The 19,853-nt window shown below is 48.3% G+C and overlaps 1 protein-coding gene across 8 annotated transcripts in view; it reads right to left on the minus strand.

Annotated features, from left to right (window-relative positions):
• Positions 1–19,853, minus strand: part of DGLUCY (D-glutamate cyclase) — a 162,711-nt gene that overhangs the window by 36,041 nt on the left and 106,817 nt on the right. For all 8 annotated transcript variants that reach the window (XM_023205466.1, XM_023205460.2, XM_023205458.2 and 5 more), the window contains exons 3-7: positions 18,542–18,673; positions 12,567–12,720; positions 9,764–9,962; positions 6,511–6,661; positions 4,003–4,125 (exon numbers count right to left, since the gene is read on the minus strand). In XM_023205466.1, the coding sequence (XP_023061234.1) occupies positions 4,003–4,125; positions 6,511–6,661; positions 9,764–9,962; positions 12,567–12,720; positions 18,542–18,644 (730 nt within the window). In that variant the 5' untranslated portion in view covers positions 18,645–18,673. The remainder of the gene's footprint in view (positions 1–4,002; positions 4,126–6,510; positions 6,662–9,763; positions 9,963–12,566; positions 12,721–18,541; positions 18,674–19,853) is intronic.

Raw genomic sequence — 19,853 nt, forward strand, 5'->3', positions numbered from 1 at the left:
AAAAAAAAAAAAAAGTAAAAAGTGTTTAGCACACTCATGTGGTTTAAAAAAGTAAAAAAAAAAAAAAAAAAGTTTTTAAAAAGTGTTCAGCAAAGTGCTTGTTTCAGAGTAAGCCCTCAATAAATGATGGTTTGCATAATTGAACAAGCACCATATACATATATATCCATATATATGTATCCACTATGTGTATATATATCTACCATATATATATACACACCATATATATATACACACACACCATATATATATACACACACACACACACACTTTTTTTTTTTTTTGAGACAGAGCCTTGCTCTGTCACCCAGGTTGGAGTGCAGTGGTGCGATCTCAGCTCACTGCAACCTCTGCCTCCAGGGTTCAAGCAATTCTCCTGTCTCAGCCTCCTGAGTAGCTGGGATTATAGGTGTGTGCCACTACGCCTGGCTAATTTTTGTATTTTTAGTAGAGACAGGGTTTTGCCATGTTGGGTAGGCTGGTCTCGAACTCCTGACCTCAGGTGATCCTCCTGTCTCAGCCTCCCAGAGTGCTGGAATTACAGGTGTGAGCCACTGCGCCCAGCCTCATACATAAATTTTTTAAAGAGACAAGGCTCTTTCTCTGTTGCTCAGGCTGGAGTACAGTGGTGCAACAAAGCTCACTGCAGCCTCAAACTCCTGGGCTCAAGCAAGCCTCCCACCTCAGCCTACCATAGTGCTGGGATTACAGGCATGAGCCATGGAGCCTGGCCTGAATCACACAGTATTTTACTCATTCTTAGTTTCTTGTGCCTGGCTCATTAAGTGCTTAATACCATACTATTTACCTCTTCTGCCTTCCTCAGTGTCATTATCATCCTTGAATACTCATCTCCACTCAGCTGTATGCTCCTGGAGAAGAGCGACCATTGCTCATGCATCTCAGGATCCCACAGAGTGCCTTGCACATAATAGGTGTTCAACAAACACACATGTGAATTGAGTAAATACTGGATTTCACAGGAACAATAAAGTTTCTTTTCTTTTCTTTTTTTTTTCTTTGAGACAGAGTCTCGCTCTATCACCCAGGCTGGAGTGCAGTGGCACGATCTCAGCTCACTGCAAACCTCTGCCTCCAGGGTTCCAGCAATTCTCTTGTGTCAGCCTCCCAAGTAGCTGGGATTATAGGTGTGTGCCACCACGTCTGGCTAATTTTTATATTTTTAGTAGAGACAGGGTTTCACCATGTTGGCCAAGCTGGTCTTGAACTCCTGACCTTAAGTGATCCAATCACCTCAGCCTCCCAAAGTGCTGGGATTATAGGCATGAGCCACCATGCCTGGCTTAAAGTTTCGTATTTAATAGAAAGCCAGACTCAGCCAGCATTTCAAAATAAAAATCTGACAGATACATAAACTTTAGATTTGATGTGTAAGGGGAAGAAGTCATGAATCTGAAGAATGTAATCATCGCTTGTTTGTGTTTTGGATGGCACCTAAAATTGGTCACTCCAAAGCCAGCTACACATCAGAACAGTCAGCTCAGAGAATGACACAGTTTTGCCCCCATCAGTTGTGAGGTCTGCAGCAAATAATATATTGCTAATCGAAGTTTAAATATTGAAGTTCAAGGTAGGCATGGTGGCTCATGACTATAATCCCGGCACTTTGGGAGGCTGAGGTGGGAGGATCGCTTGAGCCCAGGAGTTCAAGACCAGCCTGGGCAACATAGTGAGACCCCATCTCTATGGTGTATGCCTGATGCCTATAGTCCCAGCTACTCCAGAGGCTAAGGTGGGAGGATCGCTTGAGTGTAGGAGGTCAAGGCTATAGTGCACTGTGATCGTGCCACTGCATTCAGCCTGGGTGACAGAGTGAGACCTTGTCTCAAAAAAAAAAGGAAGTTTGAGAATGATTCAAGGTTGTCCTTGTCTCATGTCATTTGTTCTCATCTATGATCAACTGTGCTACCGCTGTTAGAATTAAAGGGCTGGAACATGCTGGGGTGCCCATGGCAGTGAGATCTCCTCTGCAGGGCACCTGCCAAGGCTGATGGTGGGAAAGTGGTGAGGCCAGTGGGCTGGGGGACGTTTACTAAACCTAGGTGTATGTGTCTACACACTGCCCATACACACACTCAGAAAAGACCATGAGCACCCAGAGGACTCCATCCTGTCCCAGGGAGCACTGTATTCCCGAGGCCTGGGTGCATGCCTGGCACACAGCACGTTCTCAACACATGTACTTAAATAAACGAATGGAATCCTGTGGATCTTGGTAGCCATGCCTCTTCACCACATTAGGGATGATCTTTCCCTCGCATGAGGCCATTGTGATAGCTGAACTCTCATGAATGCTTTCAAAATAAATTAAAGTAACACTAGATTCTATGCTTACAGTGCAAGTGTGACTGGCCTGGCCAGAATTTTCCAGTGTCCATGACCATGGTCTGCAATGGCTGTTATTTTTCATGTTTCTGTCCCCTTCCTATCGTACTGTGAGCTAAGGAGGGCGCCCTCGTGTGTCTCTTCATTGTAATATCACCTAGGCCTTGGAAAAAATGTACTGCGGCAGGCCTTGTTTATAATCACCTTGCAAATACCATGGGAAATTACTTGTTTAGTTACATTTCTTGGCTTCACCTTTGTTTTCAAGGCCCCATCAATCTCCAAAATGTCTCAAAAAGCCAAGCTAAAGGTGAGTTTTCCTGCTAGAATGGGCTGGGATGCTTTGGCAGATAAAAATATATGTTTAATTAAAACGGCTGAAGTAGTGGCTCCTGCCTGTTATCCCTATGACTCAGGAGGCTGCGGCAGGAGAATCATTCGAGCCCAGGACTTTGAGACCAGTCTGGACATTGTAGCAAGACCCCATCTCTACAAAAAAATTCTAAAAATTGGTTTGGTATGATGGCGTATGCCTGTAGTCTCAGCTACCTGGGAGGCTGAGATGGGAGGATCACTTGACTGCAGAGGTTTGAGGCTGCAGTGAGCTATGATGATGCCACTGAACTCAAGCCTGGGCAAGACAGTGAGGCCCTGTGAAAGAAAGAAAAGAAAGGAAAAAAAAAGAAGAGAGAGAGAGAGAAAGAAGAAAGAAAGAGGAAGGAAAGGAAGGAAGGAAGGAAGGAAGGAAGGAAGGAAGGAAGGAAGGAAGGAAGGAAGGAAATACATTTAATCAAAACATATTTAAAGCTGGATGAGGTGGTTCATGCCTGTAATCCAAGCACTTTGGGAGGCCAAGGTGGGAGGATCACTTGAGGCCAGAAGTTCAAGACCAGCGTGGCCAACATGGCAAAACCTCGTCTCTACTAAAAATACAAAAATTAGCCAGGTGTGGTGGCATGCACCTGTAATTCCAGCTACTTGGGAGGCTGAGGCATGCCTCCCTCGCTTAATTAAGACTGGAGACAGAGGTTGCAGTGAGCCAAGATCGTGCCACTGCACTGCAGCCTGGGCGACAGAGTGAGACTGTGTCTCAACAAAACCAAAGAAACAACAACGACAAAAAAATTGAGTTGTAAGACAAAGTGCTCCAGCCCTGGGATTAAAAGAAGGAAACCAGGCCAGGCATGATGACTCACACCTGTAATCCCAGCACCGTGGGAGGCCAAGGTGGGCGGACCACGAGGTCAGGAGATCAAGATCATCCTGGCCAACATGGTGAAACCCCGTCTCTTATAAAAATACAAAAATTAGCTGGGCGTGGTGGCACGTGCCTGTAATCCCAGCTACTCAGGAGGCTGAGACTGAAGAATCGCTTGAACCAGGGAGTTGGAGGTTGCAGTGAGCCAAGATCGCACCACAGCACTCTAGCCTGGCAACAGAGTGAGACTCTGCCTAAATAAATAAATAAATAAATAAATGAATAAATAAAAGAAGGAAACCAGAGAGAGAATCACTGTAGCTGTAGGCCTCTGTTTTGTGTTTTGTTTTATGGCTTTACTCTTAAATCATTGTACTGAGAGAATGTGCTTTCAAAAACTAGACCCCACTGGGCTCCATCCTAGGGCAGAGCGATTGCCCCAGTATCCCCCAACATACCACAGCTGCTGAGAGCTCCGAGACTGGTCAGTGGAGAAGGCCAGAACACCGGAACCTCCCCGGGGGAACACGCCACGGCATCCCCGTAGGCAGGTTTGGAAAGCTCTTTGATTCCCAACAGTTCTGCAGATGGAAAAGGAAAATGTAATTCCCTCAGCAGGGGGCATCCAATTAGAACTGGTTGAGTAGTTCATGGTTCTTTCTCTAAAACAGAAACTCAAATTGCAGGATTATTGTAAATGGTATTTGAGGAAGAGGTAAAGGAGAATAGGGATTGAGGCTTTGACAACTCAGGGTTCTCCATAATTTACAGTCCATGTGGAGTGCTGGTTTCAGAACATAGAATCTCAAACTTCATGGCGTGATTTCTGGAAGGATCCTTGGGTGCAATGAGCCTAGTACTCTCATTGTGCATGCAGACTGTTACCAAAGCCAGCCTTGGGGGCTTGACGTTGGTCCAGGCTGGGTCACATCTCATGCACCTAACCTCAGCTGCTTGACTACCAGCAGCAACCTAATTCTGAAGACAGCAAAGATGGATGTGCTGGGCCCAATCCATCCCCACTAATGATAAAACTCCTCAGCAGACACCATCCTGGTGGGTGGCTCTGCAATCACCCTCATGTGATGAAGCTAGCAAGTGCTGACTGCGTTTTCACAAAAGGGTAGGTTCTGTCTGATGTTGTTGGTTATGCAGCTGAGCAAGTTCAGGTATACCAAACTTGGACCCTCATCCAAGGCCCAGTCTCAAACTCTCATCAGGCCTTCGAAGAGGCCTGCACAGCTTCTTGATATTGGCTCTTCATGTTTGATCTGTTCACTCACTGTCAGATTGAGTTAATATGCCAGGGATCAATGGATTTCAGCTCAAATTAACATTTGGAACAAAGCTATCTCCTACCCAAATATACCAATGAATAGCAGCCCAGATTAGACGTTGCTTCGAGCTCAAATCTCTGGACAAAGAGCCCTGCTGCCACCCTTGGCTTCCCCCAACCCCAGATTCACTGGAAGTTCATAGGAGCTTTACGTTTATCAAAGATCTCCCCAGTGGGTGAGCGTGTAGAGAAAAAAAACTGTATCTAAATGGTGTCTTTCCTCTGCTCTCACACCACAATAACAGTCACCAACACAGAAGACTCCTGTGATCAAATTTGTGGGGGTTTTTCCCCACCATCAAGCAGGAGGCACCAGCTGGGTACTCTCCAATTCCATTCCACCTGGAGATAGCATCAGAACCCACGGGTTGAGGGCTCAGTCCCCAAGGCCACCCCCCTACAGACACCAGTTGCAAGTCTGGGCCTCCAGAACTTCTGACCAACTGGCCTCCAGTTTGATTAACCCTCTTTGGGTTTGATGAAACCCAAACTCTTTGAGTTTGATTAATTTGCTGGAGCAGCTCGCAGACCTTGAGGAAACATTTACTTATGTTTACCAGTTTGTTATAGAGGATATTGCAGGCAGGGCGCAGTGGCCCATACCTGTAATCCCAGCACTTTGGGAGACCAAGACGGGCAGACCACTTGAGGCCAGGAGTTCAAGACAAGCCTGGCCAACATGGTGAAACCCCATCTCTACTAAAAGTATAGAAATTAGCCAGGCGTGGTGGTGGGCACCTGTAATCCCAGCTACTTGGGAGGCTGAAGCAGGAGAATCACTTGAACCCAGGAGACGGAGGTTGCAGTAAGCTGAGATTGCAACACTGAACTCCAGCCTGGGCGACAGAGGGAAACTGTGTCTCAAAAATAAATAAAATAAAATTAAAGGGTATTGCAAAGGATACAGATAAAGAGATGCCCAGGGCGAGGTGTGGGGGAAGGAGCGTGGAGCTTCCGTGCCCTCCCTGGGCACCACCCTCTAGGAACCTACCTGTGTTCAGCTATGTAGAAGCTCGCAGAAGCCTATCCTCTTGGGGTTTTACGGAGGCTTCATGACATGAGCATGACTGATTAAACCATCAGCCGTGGGTAATCAGCTTGACCTTCAGCCCCTCTTTCCTCCCTGGAGGTTGGGGGGAGGGGTGGAGCTGAAAGTCCCAACCTTCTAATTCTACCTTAATCTTTCCGGTGACCAGCCCCACCCTGAACCTATCAGACAAAATATAGCATTTTGGAAGTTCCAAGAATTTTAGGAGCTATGAGCCAGGAATTGTGGACAAAACCCAATATATATTCGATATATATATATATATATATATTTTCCTATATATATATATATTAAGCCTCTGTAAAAACCCAAGAGGATATGATATATGTAAACTTACACCACAGTGAGACTGGCTATTCTGCCAAGGGTGGCACCTTTAAACATGAGGGGCATCTGTAAGCCCAGCCCCGAGACAGCTGCCGGAGCCTTTGGGCCTTGTTCAGGGCCTTTGCCCCTGGAGACCCCTGGTAAAAAGAAAGACAAGCCGTGGGAGCTCAGGAACATGCCAAGCTCCTGTCTGCTCCTCAGGCCCAACTCCAAGAGAGGCTGTCAAGATCATGGGCAGGAGCGAGAGACACTGACCTGGGTCACCGATGTGAACAGGTTGCCCCTGCTCACCCCCCAGGGAGCAGCAGGCCTGCACCAGCCTTTCCAGCTTGTCCTTGGGAATGGGCCTCATTGTGACCACCAGAGGGCAGCAGAAGCCAGCATGGGTAACACAAGGCACTGTTGTCTGACCAAAAAAAAAAAAAAAAAAAAAATCAAGTGAAAATGTTAAAAAATGGAATTAGCACAGATCCAAGCTCTGAGCACCAAGAGTTCAAGGCAGCTAAATGAAGGAGGAGTAGCTGTTATAGAAATTAGCTTCTATTTTTACGTGACATAGAGAGGGGGAGTTTGCTGCTAATTACTGGTTTAAAATAAGGAATCTTAACTTTCTGTGTGCCACGGACCCCTTTGGTAGACTAGAACAGCTGTGGACCCCTGGTCAAAGTAATGCTTTTAACTGTATACAAGAAAATGCACAGGATTCCAAAGGAAACCAAGCACAGTTATCAAATAATAGAAAAATGTGGCCGGGCACGGTGGCTCACAGCTGTAATCCCAGCACTTGGGAGGCCGAGGTGGGCGGATCACAAGGTCAGGAGTTCGAGACCACCCTGGCCAGCATGGTGAAACCCCGTTTCTACTAAAAACACAAAAGTTCGCCAGGCATGGTGGCACGCATCTGTAGTCCCAGCTACTCAGGAGGCTGAGGCAGGAGAATTGCTTGAACCCAGGAGTCAGAGGTTGCAGTGAGCCGAGATCACACCATTGCACTCCAGCCTGGGTGACAGAGCGAGACTCCATCTCAAAGAAAAAAAAAAGGAAAAATGTGAGATAATATGCATGCTTCCTCAGTAGCAGCCTAAAGAACAAGATGCCAGTTCGACTATCATTGTAACTTTGAAGTAGTGCTCAGCATATAGGACATTTTTGAGACATCAGGAAGAACTCTAATGCGATATGAAGATAACTGTGATTTCCGTTGCCAGCCATGAAGTCACAGGGTCTGCTGATACGACAGCCGTTTGCTGCCTACATTCATAATTGAAGGAAATGCTAAATGTGGGTTGAGGTTATGAAAACAAAAATGAGGCTGGGCACAGTGGTCCGTGTCTGTAATACCAGCACTTTGGGAGGCCAAGAAGGTTGGATCGCTTGAGCCCAGAAGTTCAAGACCAGCCTGGACAATACAGCAAAACCCCATCTCTACCAAAAAAACAAACAAACAAACAAACAAAATCCCATAAATTAGCTGGGTGTGCTGGCGCATGCCTGTAGTCCCAACTATTCAGGAGGCTGAAATGGGAGGATCTCTTGGGCCCAGAAGGTTGAGGCTGCAGTGAGCTGTGATTGTGCCACTGCACCACTCCAGCCTGGGTAACTGAGTAAGGACTGTCAAAAATAAAATAAAATAAAATAAAGAAGGGAGGGAGGGAGGGAGGGAGGGAGGGAGGGAAAAGAAAAATGTACTTTTTTTTCTATCCAATATTATGGAGGCTCTGAATTTCTCCAGCGACTGCAAAGGCCGTGGACCACAGGTAAACAGCCTCTGGTGAATCAGGGGCAGAGGGAGGCAACTGAGAACATCACAGTAGGAGCTGGTGTCCACTCTGCCTTCTGAATCCACACCAGTGACAAGCCTGTCCCCAGACCCCATGGAGCATGGCCTGGTTCCTCCTGCCTTAACAGATGTTGCCTGCTTTGATCGGTGTGACTTTCATCGGTGTTTCGCTCCCCCACTCCACCTTCTGAATGGTTTCTGGTGCCTGCAATAGAGCTTATGAAAGATTTAGGACATGGCCAGGACTGTAATCCACTGTGAAGTCTTGGCCACCACCTAAAGAGCTTGCTATCACCACCCTGGCGGCAGCGGGATGGAACCTCAGTGTGCCTGCCAGTAGTGTCTGCATTATAGCACCCAGGAGAGGGGACGTGCTGGAGCCACTGGCAGACCCAGGCAGTGCTCCCCAAGGCTGAGACACATTCCGTCTGGGGGTGGCCAATGGAATCCCAGATGGCTGCCTGGCCATCTCTCCCTGGAGCCCATGGGCAGAGGTGTCGATATTAGACTGAAAGTTATTTGATAAGCATCGGGGTCAGTGAGGCCGTGTTGAGCACTCACTATGGGCACTTACTTGCACCTTTGTAGGCAACAAACAGCTTCCATATCAGCAGACCCTGTGACTGCAAAGCATCATTTAATTGTCACATCTCTGCTATTGGCATTGTACAGATGGGAGCCAGGAGTTCTGGGTTCCCATCGAGCTTTGGGACTTGGGCAAGTCCTTTTCTCTCTTTAGACCTTGGTTTCCTCATCTAAAATGAGAATCTGCATGTGGAGCCATGGGGCCCTCTCAGCTCCCACCTCCTACAAAGAGTGGTGTGTTCCAGAGCCAGAGCCTGCTGTGGGTGCCCGCCAGCCGCTGGGGTCCCATCCCCACCCTTCCCTAGCTTCAAGAGAACCGCTCGGGCACACACTTCACCCATGAGGGCAGCACAGACTATGGGCAGCTTTGTTTCTGATCAGAGGCAGCTGGGGCCTCTCTGGCAGGAGCCCAAACCAAGACATTTTAATAAATATCCCAGAGTCCAAGACAAAATCTCTGATCCAAGTCCTCCATAAATAAAGAAACCTGGAGCCTGGCTGTTTATGCTGGCTGACCACTGCCGGAGCAGAGTGCACTCTCAGACTTCACCAACAGATGTCCAGGAAGGGTCTGTGGAACCAGGGAATCGAGTGCACTCACCTTGACAAGTAAGGGCTGGAAGAGGCACAGCAGGCACGTCCCAGAGAGGCCGGCTGTGCTGTGTTTGTGACTGCCAGAGGCAACCTCCGGCCAAGAACATGACCCGGCTTTCTGGACAGAGACCTAACCCAGGAGGAACTGCCTGGCCAAGGCTCTGCCACAAATCCCTGGGTATTGACAGAGCTAGGCTCATTCCCCGTGGCTGAGGCTCACCCGAGCCAGGGAGGATGAATAAAAATCTTGCTGAGGTGCCTGAAGTTAAAGGAGCCAGAGAAATCCCAAGCGGGTTTGGTTTACGGCACTGAACCATGAAGAAGGATCACACTGGGTGCTCACGGCGGTCCCAGAGGTGCGTGGGACCAAAGCTGGCTCAAAGAGATCGATCATTTCTCCTGGGTTGCACAGCTAGAAAGTGGCTGAGCTGGGGCTGGAGCTTAGGTTTTCCGCCTCCCGTGCCCATGTTCTCTCTGCCCCAGGAAGATGTAAGTTGATCTGCATTTTCAGGCCATTCTGCCCTTGTGGGTTGTGGGCTGTGTCCCTACCTTGTATGCAGCTGCCTGGCTGTGACCTGCTGGGTCTCTTCTGGGGAGCCCTGCTTTCTCCAAGGCCTCCTCCAGGGAGAAGCTGCAGCCCAAGAGGAAGGCCACCATGTCCTTCAGCTGCTCTGAGTACTGCTCCAGCGAAGCCAGGCTGCCGGTGCAGGCACCGAACTCGTATTTCCAGAACTGGGGATGGCCCATCCTGTAGACACAAGGGGAAAGCTGGCAGGGCCCCAGACCCTCACTGTGGCCCCTGATAATACACAATAGAAGGACTGTGGAGACAGAAGAGGATGTTTAGTGCTGAAATTTCCAGCCCTGGCACCTGGGTAGGGAGCATAGTTTTCAGCAGGGGGCCTTCTTGGCATCCTTCAAATGTCCTCAGATCAGAAACAATTACATCAGCATGTATAGAACACACCCCCACCTCCCACCCAGTGTGTCTCCTATACCCGCAATCCAAGACAAGCCAAACCACCAAGACAAGCAAATGGTGGCCGGGCACGGTGGCTCATGCCTATAATCCCAGCACTTTGGGAGTCCGAGGCGGGAAGGTCACTTGAGCTCTGGAGTTCAAGACGAGACTGGGCAACATGGTGAAACCCCGTCTATACTAAAAATACAAAAATTAGCCAGGCATGGTGGCACACAGCTGCAATCCCAGCTACTCAGGAGGCTGAGGCAGGAGAATTGCTTGAACCTGGGAGGTGGAGGTTGCAGTGAGCCGAGATCGCGCCACTGCACTCCAACCTGGGCAACGGAGTGAGACTGTCTCAAAAAAAAAAAAAAAATAGAAGAAGAAGAAAAGTAAATGGTGCCCTCTCTGCTATGGAGATAGGGCCAGTAGCCCAAAGGGGACAGAGAATATGTGTCTTAGGGAACGTCTCAGTGCCAGCAGTGGGTGAGGCCTTTCTCTTCCCTTAGAGGAAACTCTTCTGTAGGGCTGAAAGACTTCTTTGGTTACAAGCTTATGCTTTACTCACTCCAAACTCTTTTACTGAGCCATGCCTCCATGTCAGGCACATGCTAGTGATGGGGCTAGAGTAATGGAGAGGACACCATCCCAGTCTTTTTTTTTTTTTTTTTTAAATGTTTTTTGAGATAGAGTCTTGCTCTGTAGCCCAGCCTGGAGTGCAATGGTGTGATCTTGGCTCACTGCAACCTCCGCCTCCCAGGTTCAAGTGATTCTCCCACCTCAGCCTCCCGAGTAGCTGAGATTATAGGCCTGCACCACCATGCCTGGCTAATTTTTGTATTTTTAGTAGAGACAAGGTTTCACCATGTTGGCCAGGCTGGTCTCGAATTCCTGATCTCAGGTGATCTGCCCTCCTCGGCCTCCCAAAGTGCTGGGATTACAGGCGTGAGCCACCGTGCCTTGCCCATCCCAGCATTTAAAGAGCTCATAATCCTACATTGATAGGTGAGACTCTTGAAAACATACTGGCAATACACAGCAGTGAATGTCAACAGTCTGGGTAGCGTGACACAGAGAAGGGGGAAATCAATTCTCTTCCATAAAGGAGTTAGGTGCTGGGTCTTGAGGCATGAATAGGAGTTCGCATGAATAGGAGTTCGCCAGTTGGGCAAGGAAGAAGGCACACCCAGGCAGAGGAAGCGGCTCGTGGAAGCCCACTGGGCGATCTGCTCTAGGAGTCTCCAAGTTGGCAGCACAGGAGGCACCAGGGAAAAATGTAAAGGCACAATCGCGGACCCAGATGGGGTCTCCAAAGGACCTTCCCATCCTAAAATAATCATGACAGAAAGTTCCTGGGGAGCTTTCTGTCTCGGGAGCTGGTTGGGGATGATTGGAGTGTCAGGGGCCAGGGGAGAAACTGAGCTGGGGCCAGGTCACCATGGATCTTGAGATCAGGCTGAGGTCCAAGCCATGAGAAGATGCTGAAGAATTTTATTTTATTTTATATATATATATATTTTGAGACAGAGTCTTGCGCTGTTGCCCAGGCTGCAGTGCAGTGACATGATCTCAGCTCACTGAAGCCTCAACCTCCTGGTCTCAAGCGATCCTCCTCAGCTTCCCGAGTAGCTGGGACCACAGGTGTGCACTGCTATGCCCAGTTAATTTTCTTTTTAAAATGTTGTAGAGACGAGGTCTTCCCTATGTGGCCCAGGCTGGTCTCAAACTCCTGGGCTCAAGCCATCCTCCTGCCTCAGCCTCCCAAAGTACTGGGATTACAGGCATGAACCACGGCACCCAGTCTGAGAGCCACATGATCCGGTTTAGCATTAGAAAAAGTCACTCTGCTGGGAGAGCAGATGATGACAGGGTGGGGGAAGGAAGGATGAGACTAGGGCGAGGCCAGGGAAGATGCCAGTCTGTGCTGGTGCCGTAGGAAAGGTAGAGTTGCGGGAGAGGTACACCGACCCAGAATCAGTGGGGCCATTTACTAGATAGGTTCTAGTTTAAAAGCCTAGGAAAATAGACACAATATCTGTCTCTGGGTCCTGGTAATGCAAGTGTTTTTTATTTTCTTCTTAATCCTGTGCAGGCGGGTTTCTGGCTTGGGCAATGGAGTGGACAGATGGTGGAGTCAGTGGGATTTCTCCAGGGCTGGACTTTCTCCATGATCCCACAGATCTTAGCCAGGGCAGGGGCCAGGTGATAGGGGAAGGGGTCAGAACAGTGGTGAGGGCAGCTCGTTCCTGAGCAACAGTCATGAGTGAGGTTCTGTGCCAGGCACTGTGAAGGTCCCTGAGGTTGGACAGAGAGGTACTGGATAACAGAGACACCTGGCTACAGCACCTGGACACTCCCAAGCTTTAACCCACAGTAACCCAAGCTTTTTACCTGGTCTCTGAGACAGCACCTTGAGCGGGCAGCATCCACTTTTCTGGCTCACTCTGGCCCAGCAGGGGCAGAGGACCAGTGTTGGCCTGGCAGAATCTTTCAAACGCTGGAGCAAGGGACCTGGGCAGGACCACCAGGCTGGCTGGTCGGAGCTCTGGGTATGGTGGGAGAAGGGAAAAATGTATAGTCAGCTGTTTATTGGCAGATACTTTCTGATTTTTTTTTTTTTTTTTTTGAGGCGGAGTTTCACTCTTGTTGCCCAGGCTGAAGTGCAATGGTACAATCTTGGCTCACTGCAGCCTCCACCTCCTGGGTTCAAGCAATTCTCCTCCCTCAGCCCCCTGAGTAGCTGGGAACACAGGCATCTGCCACCACGCCTAGCTCATTGTTTGTATTTTTAGTACAGACTAAAAATACACACGGGATATTTGGTGGCCCATGTTGGCCAGGCTGGTCTTGAACCCCTGACCTCAGGTGATCTACCCGCCTCGGGTGCTGGGATTACAGGAATGAGCCATTGCGCCTGGCCCCTTTCTGATTTTTTTTAAAGTGGCAAGACTGCTATGTCGCCCAGGCTGGCCTTGAATTCCTGGGCTCAAGTGACCCTCCTGCTTCAGCCTGCCAAGTAGCTGGAACTACAGGTGCACGCCACCATACCCAACTTCCAATGTAATTCTTTTTTTTTTTTTTTTTTTTTTAGAGACAGAGTCTAGCTTTGTCACCCATGCTGGAGTACAGTGGTTTGATCTTGGCTCACTGCAAACTCTGCCTCCCGGGTTCAAGTGATTCTCATGCCTCAGCCTCCCAAGTAGCTGGGACCATAGACATGTACCACTGTGCCCAGCTAGTTTTTTGTATTTTTAGTAGAGATGGGGTTTCACTACGGTGGCCAGGCTGATCTCAAATGCCTGGGCTCAAGTGATCTGCCTGTCTTGGACTCCCAAAGTGCTGGGCTTACAGGTGTGAGCCACCGCAACAGGCCTAATGTAAATTTTGATTGAAGCATTACCTACACTCAAAAAAGTGTACACCGCCCTGCAGGGAAGGACACAGGCCTGGCTGGTTTTGCTACCTGCTAATTGCAGAGCCCCACTCAAAAAAGTGTAGGTAATGCTTCAATCAAACACACACAAACCTACAGCTTGATGAATTGCCATGAAATGAATCCTACTACATGCTGTAGCCTCCTCTGGGGGCAGCCAGTCTTCCTCCGCAATGGCAGTCCTTTGGCTTTGGAAGTAAACACACCTGGGCTCGAATCCTGATCCTGTCTGTGACCAGTTGTGTGACCCTGGGCTGTGGCTTTGCATGTCCTAGCCTTGGCCTCCCCAACTATAAGATGGCAGCAACCATGCCTACCTCCAAGAGACCTCAGGGAGGTAATGTATGTAAGTTATTGAGCACCTCAGTGTTCAGGAAGCAGGGACTGAAGTTACTGTTCAACGAAATCCTGTGTAGATGTTTAAAATTATGGTTACAGAAGAAATATGTAATGATTATGTTAAAAGATGTCTGTGATGTGTCATTAAAGGAACTATACTAGGTAATGAAACAATGTATTGGACAAATTCTCCTTTTTATAAAATCAGTGAGTGAAAGAACTAGAAGGAAAGGGGAGGGAAGAGTGGAAAGGACTGTGTCCTGTAATTTGAGTGCCAGCTCAGCCGCAATACAATAGAACACTGGGTGGACATCTAAGGTTTTTGGCTGTAGTCCCTGACGCCCAGACGGCTCTTCTGGACTCACCCAGGGCCTGGGGGAACTCACCGCCCTGCAGGGAAGGACACAGGCCTGGCTGGTTTTGCTACCTGCTAATTGCAGAGCCCTACAGCCTTGAGCGAACATAGGCAGTTGCCAGGGAGTGGTTACGGCAGGGCTTGGGTAAGACCCAGTGCTGTGCTGGCTTCAGGTCTGGCCCAGCACACTCACAGTGGTGATGGCTACAGGGGTGCTTGTCTCACTCTACCCCCAGCTTTAGGTGGCTCAAAACAGAGAGAGAGAGAGACTCTTTGGGAGAAAGTAAGGGAAGAGAACAAGAGTCTCTGCCTGGTAAACCAGAGAATCTTCCTAGATCTTGTCCAAGACCATCAAAGCCATACCTGTACTGAGGCTGCAAGAATGACAGCGTTACTGGGCTTCAGGTGCCCCCTAAAGCAGAAACAGCTTAGATCACAACACTCAAATCCTTTCAAGTAACTGGAAAGCCTTCCCAAAACAGAGGGCTATAAATAAGCCCAGATAGCAAAGACTACAATAAATACCTAACCCTTGAATGTGCAGACACCAAAGAACATCTACTAGAACTAGAAGGAAGGACATTACAAGTTAATGCCTCAGGTGACAGAGCTGTGCATGCTGGTCATTTGCTTCTCTGTGCTTTTCACAATATTCTAAAATTAAGACCATCCTGAAGAAAAACATAATTATGCTCTATTGGGCCGGGTGTGGTGGCTCACACCTGTAATCCCAGCACTTTGGGAGGCCGAGGTTCGCAGATCACCTGAGGTCAGAAGTTCAAGACCAGCCTAGCCAACATGGTGAAACCCCATCTCTACTAAAAATACAAAAATTAGCCAGGTATGGTGGTGCGTGCCTGTAATCCCAACTACTTGGGAGGCTGAGATAGGAGAATTGCTTGCACCTGGGAGATGGAGGCTGCAGTGAGCTGAGATCACGCCTGGGTGACAGAGTGAAAATCCATCTCCAAAAATAATAATAATAATTATGTTCTACTGGAGAAATACCCTTGAGGACAATTGCCCTGTCAGATTTGCTGTATCAACCCATGTCCCTTTCTTTCCTGCAGTAATCTTGTTGGCGAATATTTACTGAGTGCTTTTTATGTGCCGGACTCCCCATGCTAAGTCATCTGCACATGTAATTATATTTTATAGATGAGGGGAACAAGGCTCAGAGAGATGAAGTGACTTTCCCAGGGTCACACAGCTGCTGCATGGCACAGCCGGCATTTAAACCTGGGACGGGTGCCAGTGGAGCTCGCCTCACTTCATCACGGAGTGGCCTCCGCTGGGTTTCAGGCACTGGGTTTCCCCAGGAGGGGAGCGCTGTCCTCCACGGGGACTGGGGAGTGAAACAGATGCAACCATCTGTTGGGAATGTTCAGGACCGGCTCCTACTCGAATCGCAGTGCCCGGAGCTCATTATCATAGTCGCCACAGTGCCTGCCAATGCTACAAGCAGACTTTCCAAATGAGGACACGTGAGACACCCCCAGCTGCCGAAAGCCCAAGGAACCTGATGCCGGTCTCAAGCAAGCCCAGCAGGGCTCTGAAAATGATCTGGAGCGAGGTGGGAGGGGATTCAGCTGGCTTAGAGGCCTCCCACTCCCTACTCACCGGCTTCTTACCACCAAAGGCCCTTGTGAGAACAAACTGGATTTTTTTTTTTTTTTTTTTGAGATGGAGTCTCCCTCTGTTGCCCAGGCTAGAGTACAGTGACGGGATCTGGGCTTACTGCAACCTTCACCTTCAGGCTTCAAGCGATTCCCCTGCCTCAGCTTCCTGAGTAGCTGGGATTACAGGCGCATGCCACCACGCCTGGCTAATGTTTTTGTATTTTTAGTAGAGATGGGGTTTTGCCATGTTGGGCAGACTGATCTTGAACTCCTGACCTTAGGCAGCCCACCCGCCTCGGCCTCACAAAGTGCTGGGATTACAGGCGTGAGCTACTGCACCCAGCACAAATTGTAATTTTAATACAATAAATCAGGATGGTATGTGCACAAAGCTTCTTTGTTTCCTTTTTTTTTTTTTTTCCCTTGAGACAGAGTTTCGCTCTTGTTTCCCAGGCTGGAGTGCAACGGTGTGACCTCGGCTCACTGCAACCTCCGCCTCCTGGGTTCAAGTGCTTCTCCTGCCTCAGCCTCCCAAGTAACTGGGACTACAGGCGCGTGCCACCACACTCAGCTAATTTTTGTATTTTTAGTAGAGATGGGATTTCTCCACATTGGCTAGGCTGGTCTTGAACTCCTGACCTTAGGTGATCCACCCGCTTCGGCGTCCCAAAGTGCTGGGATTACAAGCATGAGCCACCACATCTGGCCCTTTGTTTCCTTTTTAATTAAATGAACTTTGCAGGGTACTATGTTTTGGTTTTGTTCATCTCCATGGCTGGAGATGAATAGAAAAGTCCCCAAGTTGTCCCCATTAGTAACAGACACAGAATAGAAGCCTGCATGGTCTCTTTCTGGAGAGGATGGTGGACTCTGGAGGCCTCACCTTTTTGGAGGATACTTTATGGTCTGGTGATTTGTGCATCCCCCAGGTGCCTTGGGCTCCATGGAAGGCAGTGACACTTTTCTTTGTAGATAAACTGAGTAATTTCTCTGAGTCCTTTTACCTCAAAATCATTTTATTTTTAACTTAATGACAAGAGAGAGGAAAAAACACCCTTTAACATTTCTAATCTGAATGAAAGCCCCCAGAAGACAGCTCCAAGCTGGAGTTTTCCAGCTGTTTGGTAAAATGAGCTTCTCTACTTGAGGAGCATTTCACAGCAGCAGGAACAGCTCAGGTGCCCCTCCCGACAGTCCCACTGGGAAGGTTCTGCTGCTACTTTCATTGTGTAGGTGACGCTTAGAAAGGTCACAGTTTGCTAGTAAGGAGTGAAGCTAGGACTCACACTCAGGCTTTCTCCCTCCAGGCTCCAAGGCCCTGGCTGATCCACTCTGTTGCCTCCCCAGAGTCTTAGCAAGCAGTTGTCAACCTGGGGTTAAGCTGGTGTTCACTGCTCATATATAACGGGTTGTTGTAGACTAATACCTTGGTGGCTTTCTATGTATATATTAGGTAGTGCAAAAGTAATTGCAGTTTTTGCCATTACTTTTATTTTAAAAAAAATGGCAAAAATTGCAATTACTTTTGCACCAATTTATATAAACTCTGCTCCCCAGTATTCACACCCCATTGTAGCCCCTTCCCCATTGACTCTGGCCTTGGCCGTGTGATTTGCTTTGGCCAATGGGACATTAGTAAGTGTGATGCAAGCAGAGGCTTGGTATGAGTTTGGGCATTAGGACTTATTCTCTTGGAATCTGTCTCATGGCCTCCCGAGCTCCCATGTACAGAAGTTTGGCTATCACTATTGAAGAGGTTTCATGGACAGGAAATGTTCAGCCAGTCTCAGATGTTCCAGCCATCCCACTGGATGCCAGATATGTCAGGAAGAAGCCATCTTGGATGGTCTATCCCCAACAGACACCACATGGAGCAGAAGAGGCGCCCTGCTAAGACCAGCCTTGATTGCAGAATTGTGAGAATTATGGTTTTAAGCCGCTAAGTTTAAGAGTGCTTTGTTATTCAACAGCTAACTCTGTTAGCCCATATATAGCAACAGAGGCCAGGCATGTTAATAAACTAAAGGAAAATGGTCTTGCTCTAGTACTTTAGACAGTGCTGATGGTTTTTCCTTGGGCACTTATACCATAACCAGAAGAGTCTTTTTTAATGTGAAATTTTGCTTGGACTTAGGTCAATGACAAATTTGGTATCTGTTTTCTCTTGCAGGACCTTTTAGAGCCTTCGGTTTCACTCCCGGAATACAGTGGGGAGATGGGTGCCACCCAGAGAATAAGACCAGTCAAGGGTAGGAAGAATTGGTCTGAATCAAAATCTGATTAAACTGCAGTGTAACCTGGGGGCACTTTACTGGGAAGGGACAACCCTTTTCATCACCTGAGCCCACTGGTGGTTCTCCATATGGGGCTGAGGTGACCAAGCAGAACTGGGTGTCATTAGACCCATCTGATGGGTTTCCACACCTTGAGTCTAATCCAAGGTTCCAGTTTCTTCTGGGAAGTTAAGTAGTGACTGAAGCTAATATCATTCTGCTCTTACTTTCTGTTTCCTATGCAGAATCTAGAAGTCTCAGGAGTTTGTGGGCCCTACACAGCTGGTATTTCCCAGGAACTTTCTTTCTTTTTTTTTTTTTTTTTTTAACTATCTGGCACCACTTACCCCCAGCCATGCTGGATGTATTTCTGATGTTTGGTTTCTTTTGTAGAATCAAACTCCTTAGGGCAGAGGGAAGGCGGGACCTCAGGTGGAGGGTGAAGGGCATTGTGTCACCTTGAATAAGCAGCAGAGAATCTGGGTGAGGGGAGAAAAGGGAACAAATTAGAAAGGGTGGCCCCTGAAGGCAGGAGATTCAGCCTCACATAGCATCACATTCCACATCATATCCCACCCTTTCTTGGCTCCATTCCTGGGCCTGCCTTGCGGTGGGCATTGTTTGGAACCCATTCTCCCCCTTGTCACATCTCAGTTTCTGATGAGAAATTCCTAACAAAAACCTGAATGTCCCCCTTCCTTCCCCTAAGGGCTTTCCATTCCTCTAAAGCTGCAAAGTCTTCTCCAAAAGGCTGGTGCTGGGCTCCTTGGCCAGGAGTCACCGTGGCCTATTATTCTACTTGACTCTGAACTCCCTTCTCTCCATAGGGCGTCGAAGGCAGGGACACATGTGAGACTTCTTCCACAGGCTCCAGAGCACCTATCACAGCCTATGCACATAGCACGTGCCCCAAATATACACGATTGAATGAACAGACGAATGAGTACCACTGCAGTCGCAAGTGAAATAAGAGGCTGAGTTTTGTCGACATGCGACTTCCGTTATTTAGATTTAGGTTTCTAGAAGGTATAGGGACTTTGTGTTTTCTTTTTTTTTGAGACAGAGTCTCACTCTGTTGCCCAGGCTGGAGTGCAGTGGCGCGATCTCGGCTCACTGCAAGCTCCGCCTCCCAAGTTCATGCCATTCTCCTGCCTCAGCCTCCTGAGTAGCTGGGACTACACCACTACGCCCGGCTAATTTTTTGTATATTTAGTAAAGATGGGGTTTTACCGTGTTAGCCAGGATGGTCTCGATCTCCTAACCTCGTGATCCACCCGCCTCGGCCTCCCAAAGTGCTGGGATTATAGGCGTGAGCCACTGTGCCCGGCTGGGACTTTGTATTTTCTTCTTTGTGCTTCCCCAACCCCTCTCTCGGCACAGTGCCTTATACAATCTTTGGCGAGTAAATAGATGTTGTAGATTTTTAAAAGTAGAATGTGTTTTTTAAATCACAGTTTAAAGTTAAAAAATATGATTTTTAAAAAATAGAGGTGGTCTCAAATCTCTAGGAAATTGTGTTCAGAAGGGAATCCTATTAAGTTGACTTCTTTTTTGTTTGTTTTACTTGAGGCAGTCTCGCCATTCTGTCTCCCAGGCTGGAGTGCAGTGGCGCGATCTCAGCTCAGTGCAACTTCCACCTTCTGGCTTCAAGAGATTCTC

Source organism: Piliocolobus tephrosceles, chromosome 6 (assembly GCF_002776525.5).
Source record: "Piliocolobus tephrosceles isolate RC106 chromosome 6, ASM277652v3, whole genome shotgun sequence".
NCBI classification, from domain to species: Eukaryota; Metazoa; Chordata; class Mammalia; order Primates; family Cercopithecidae; genus Piliocolobus; species Piliocolobus tephrosceles.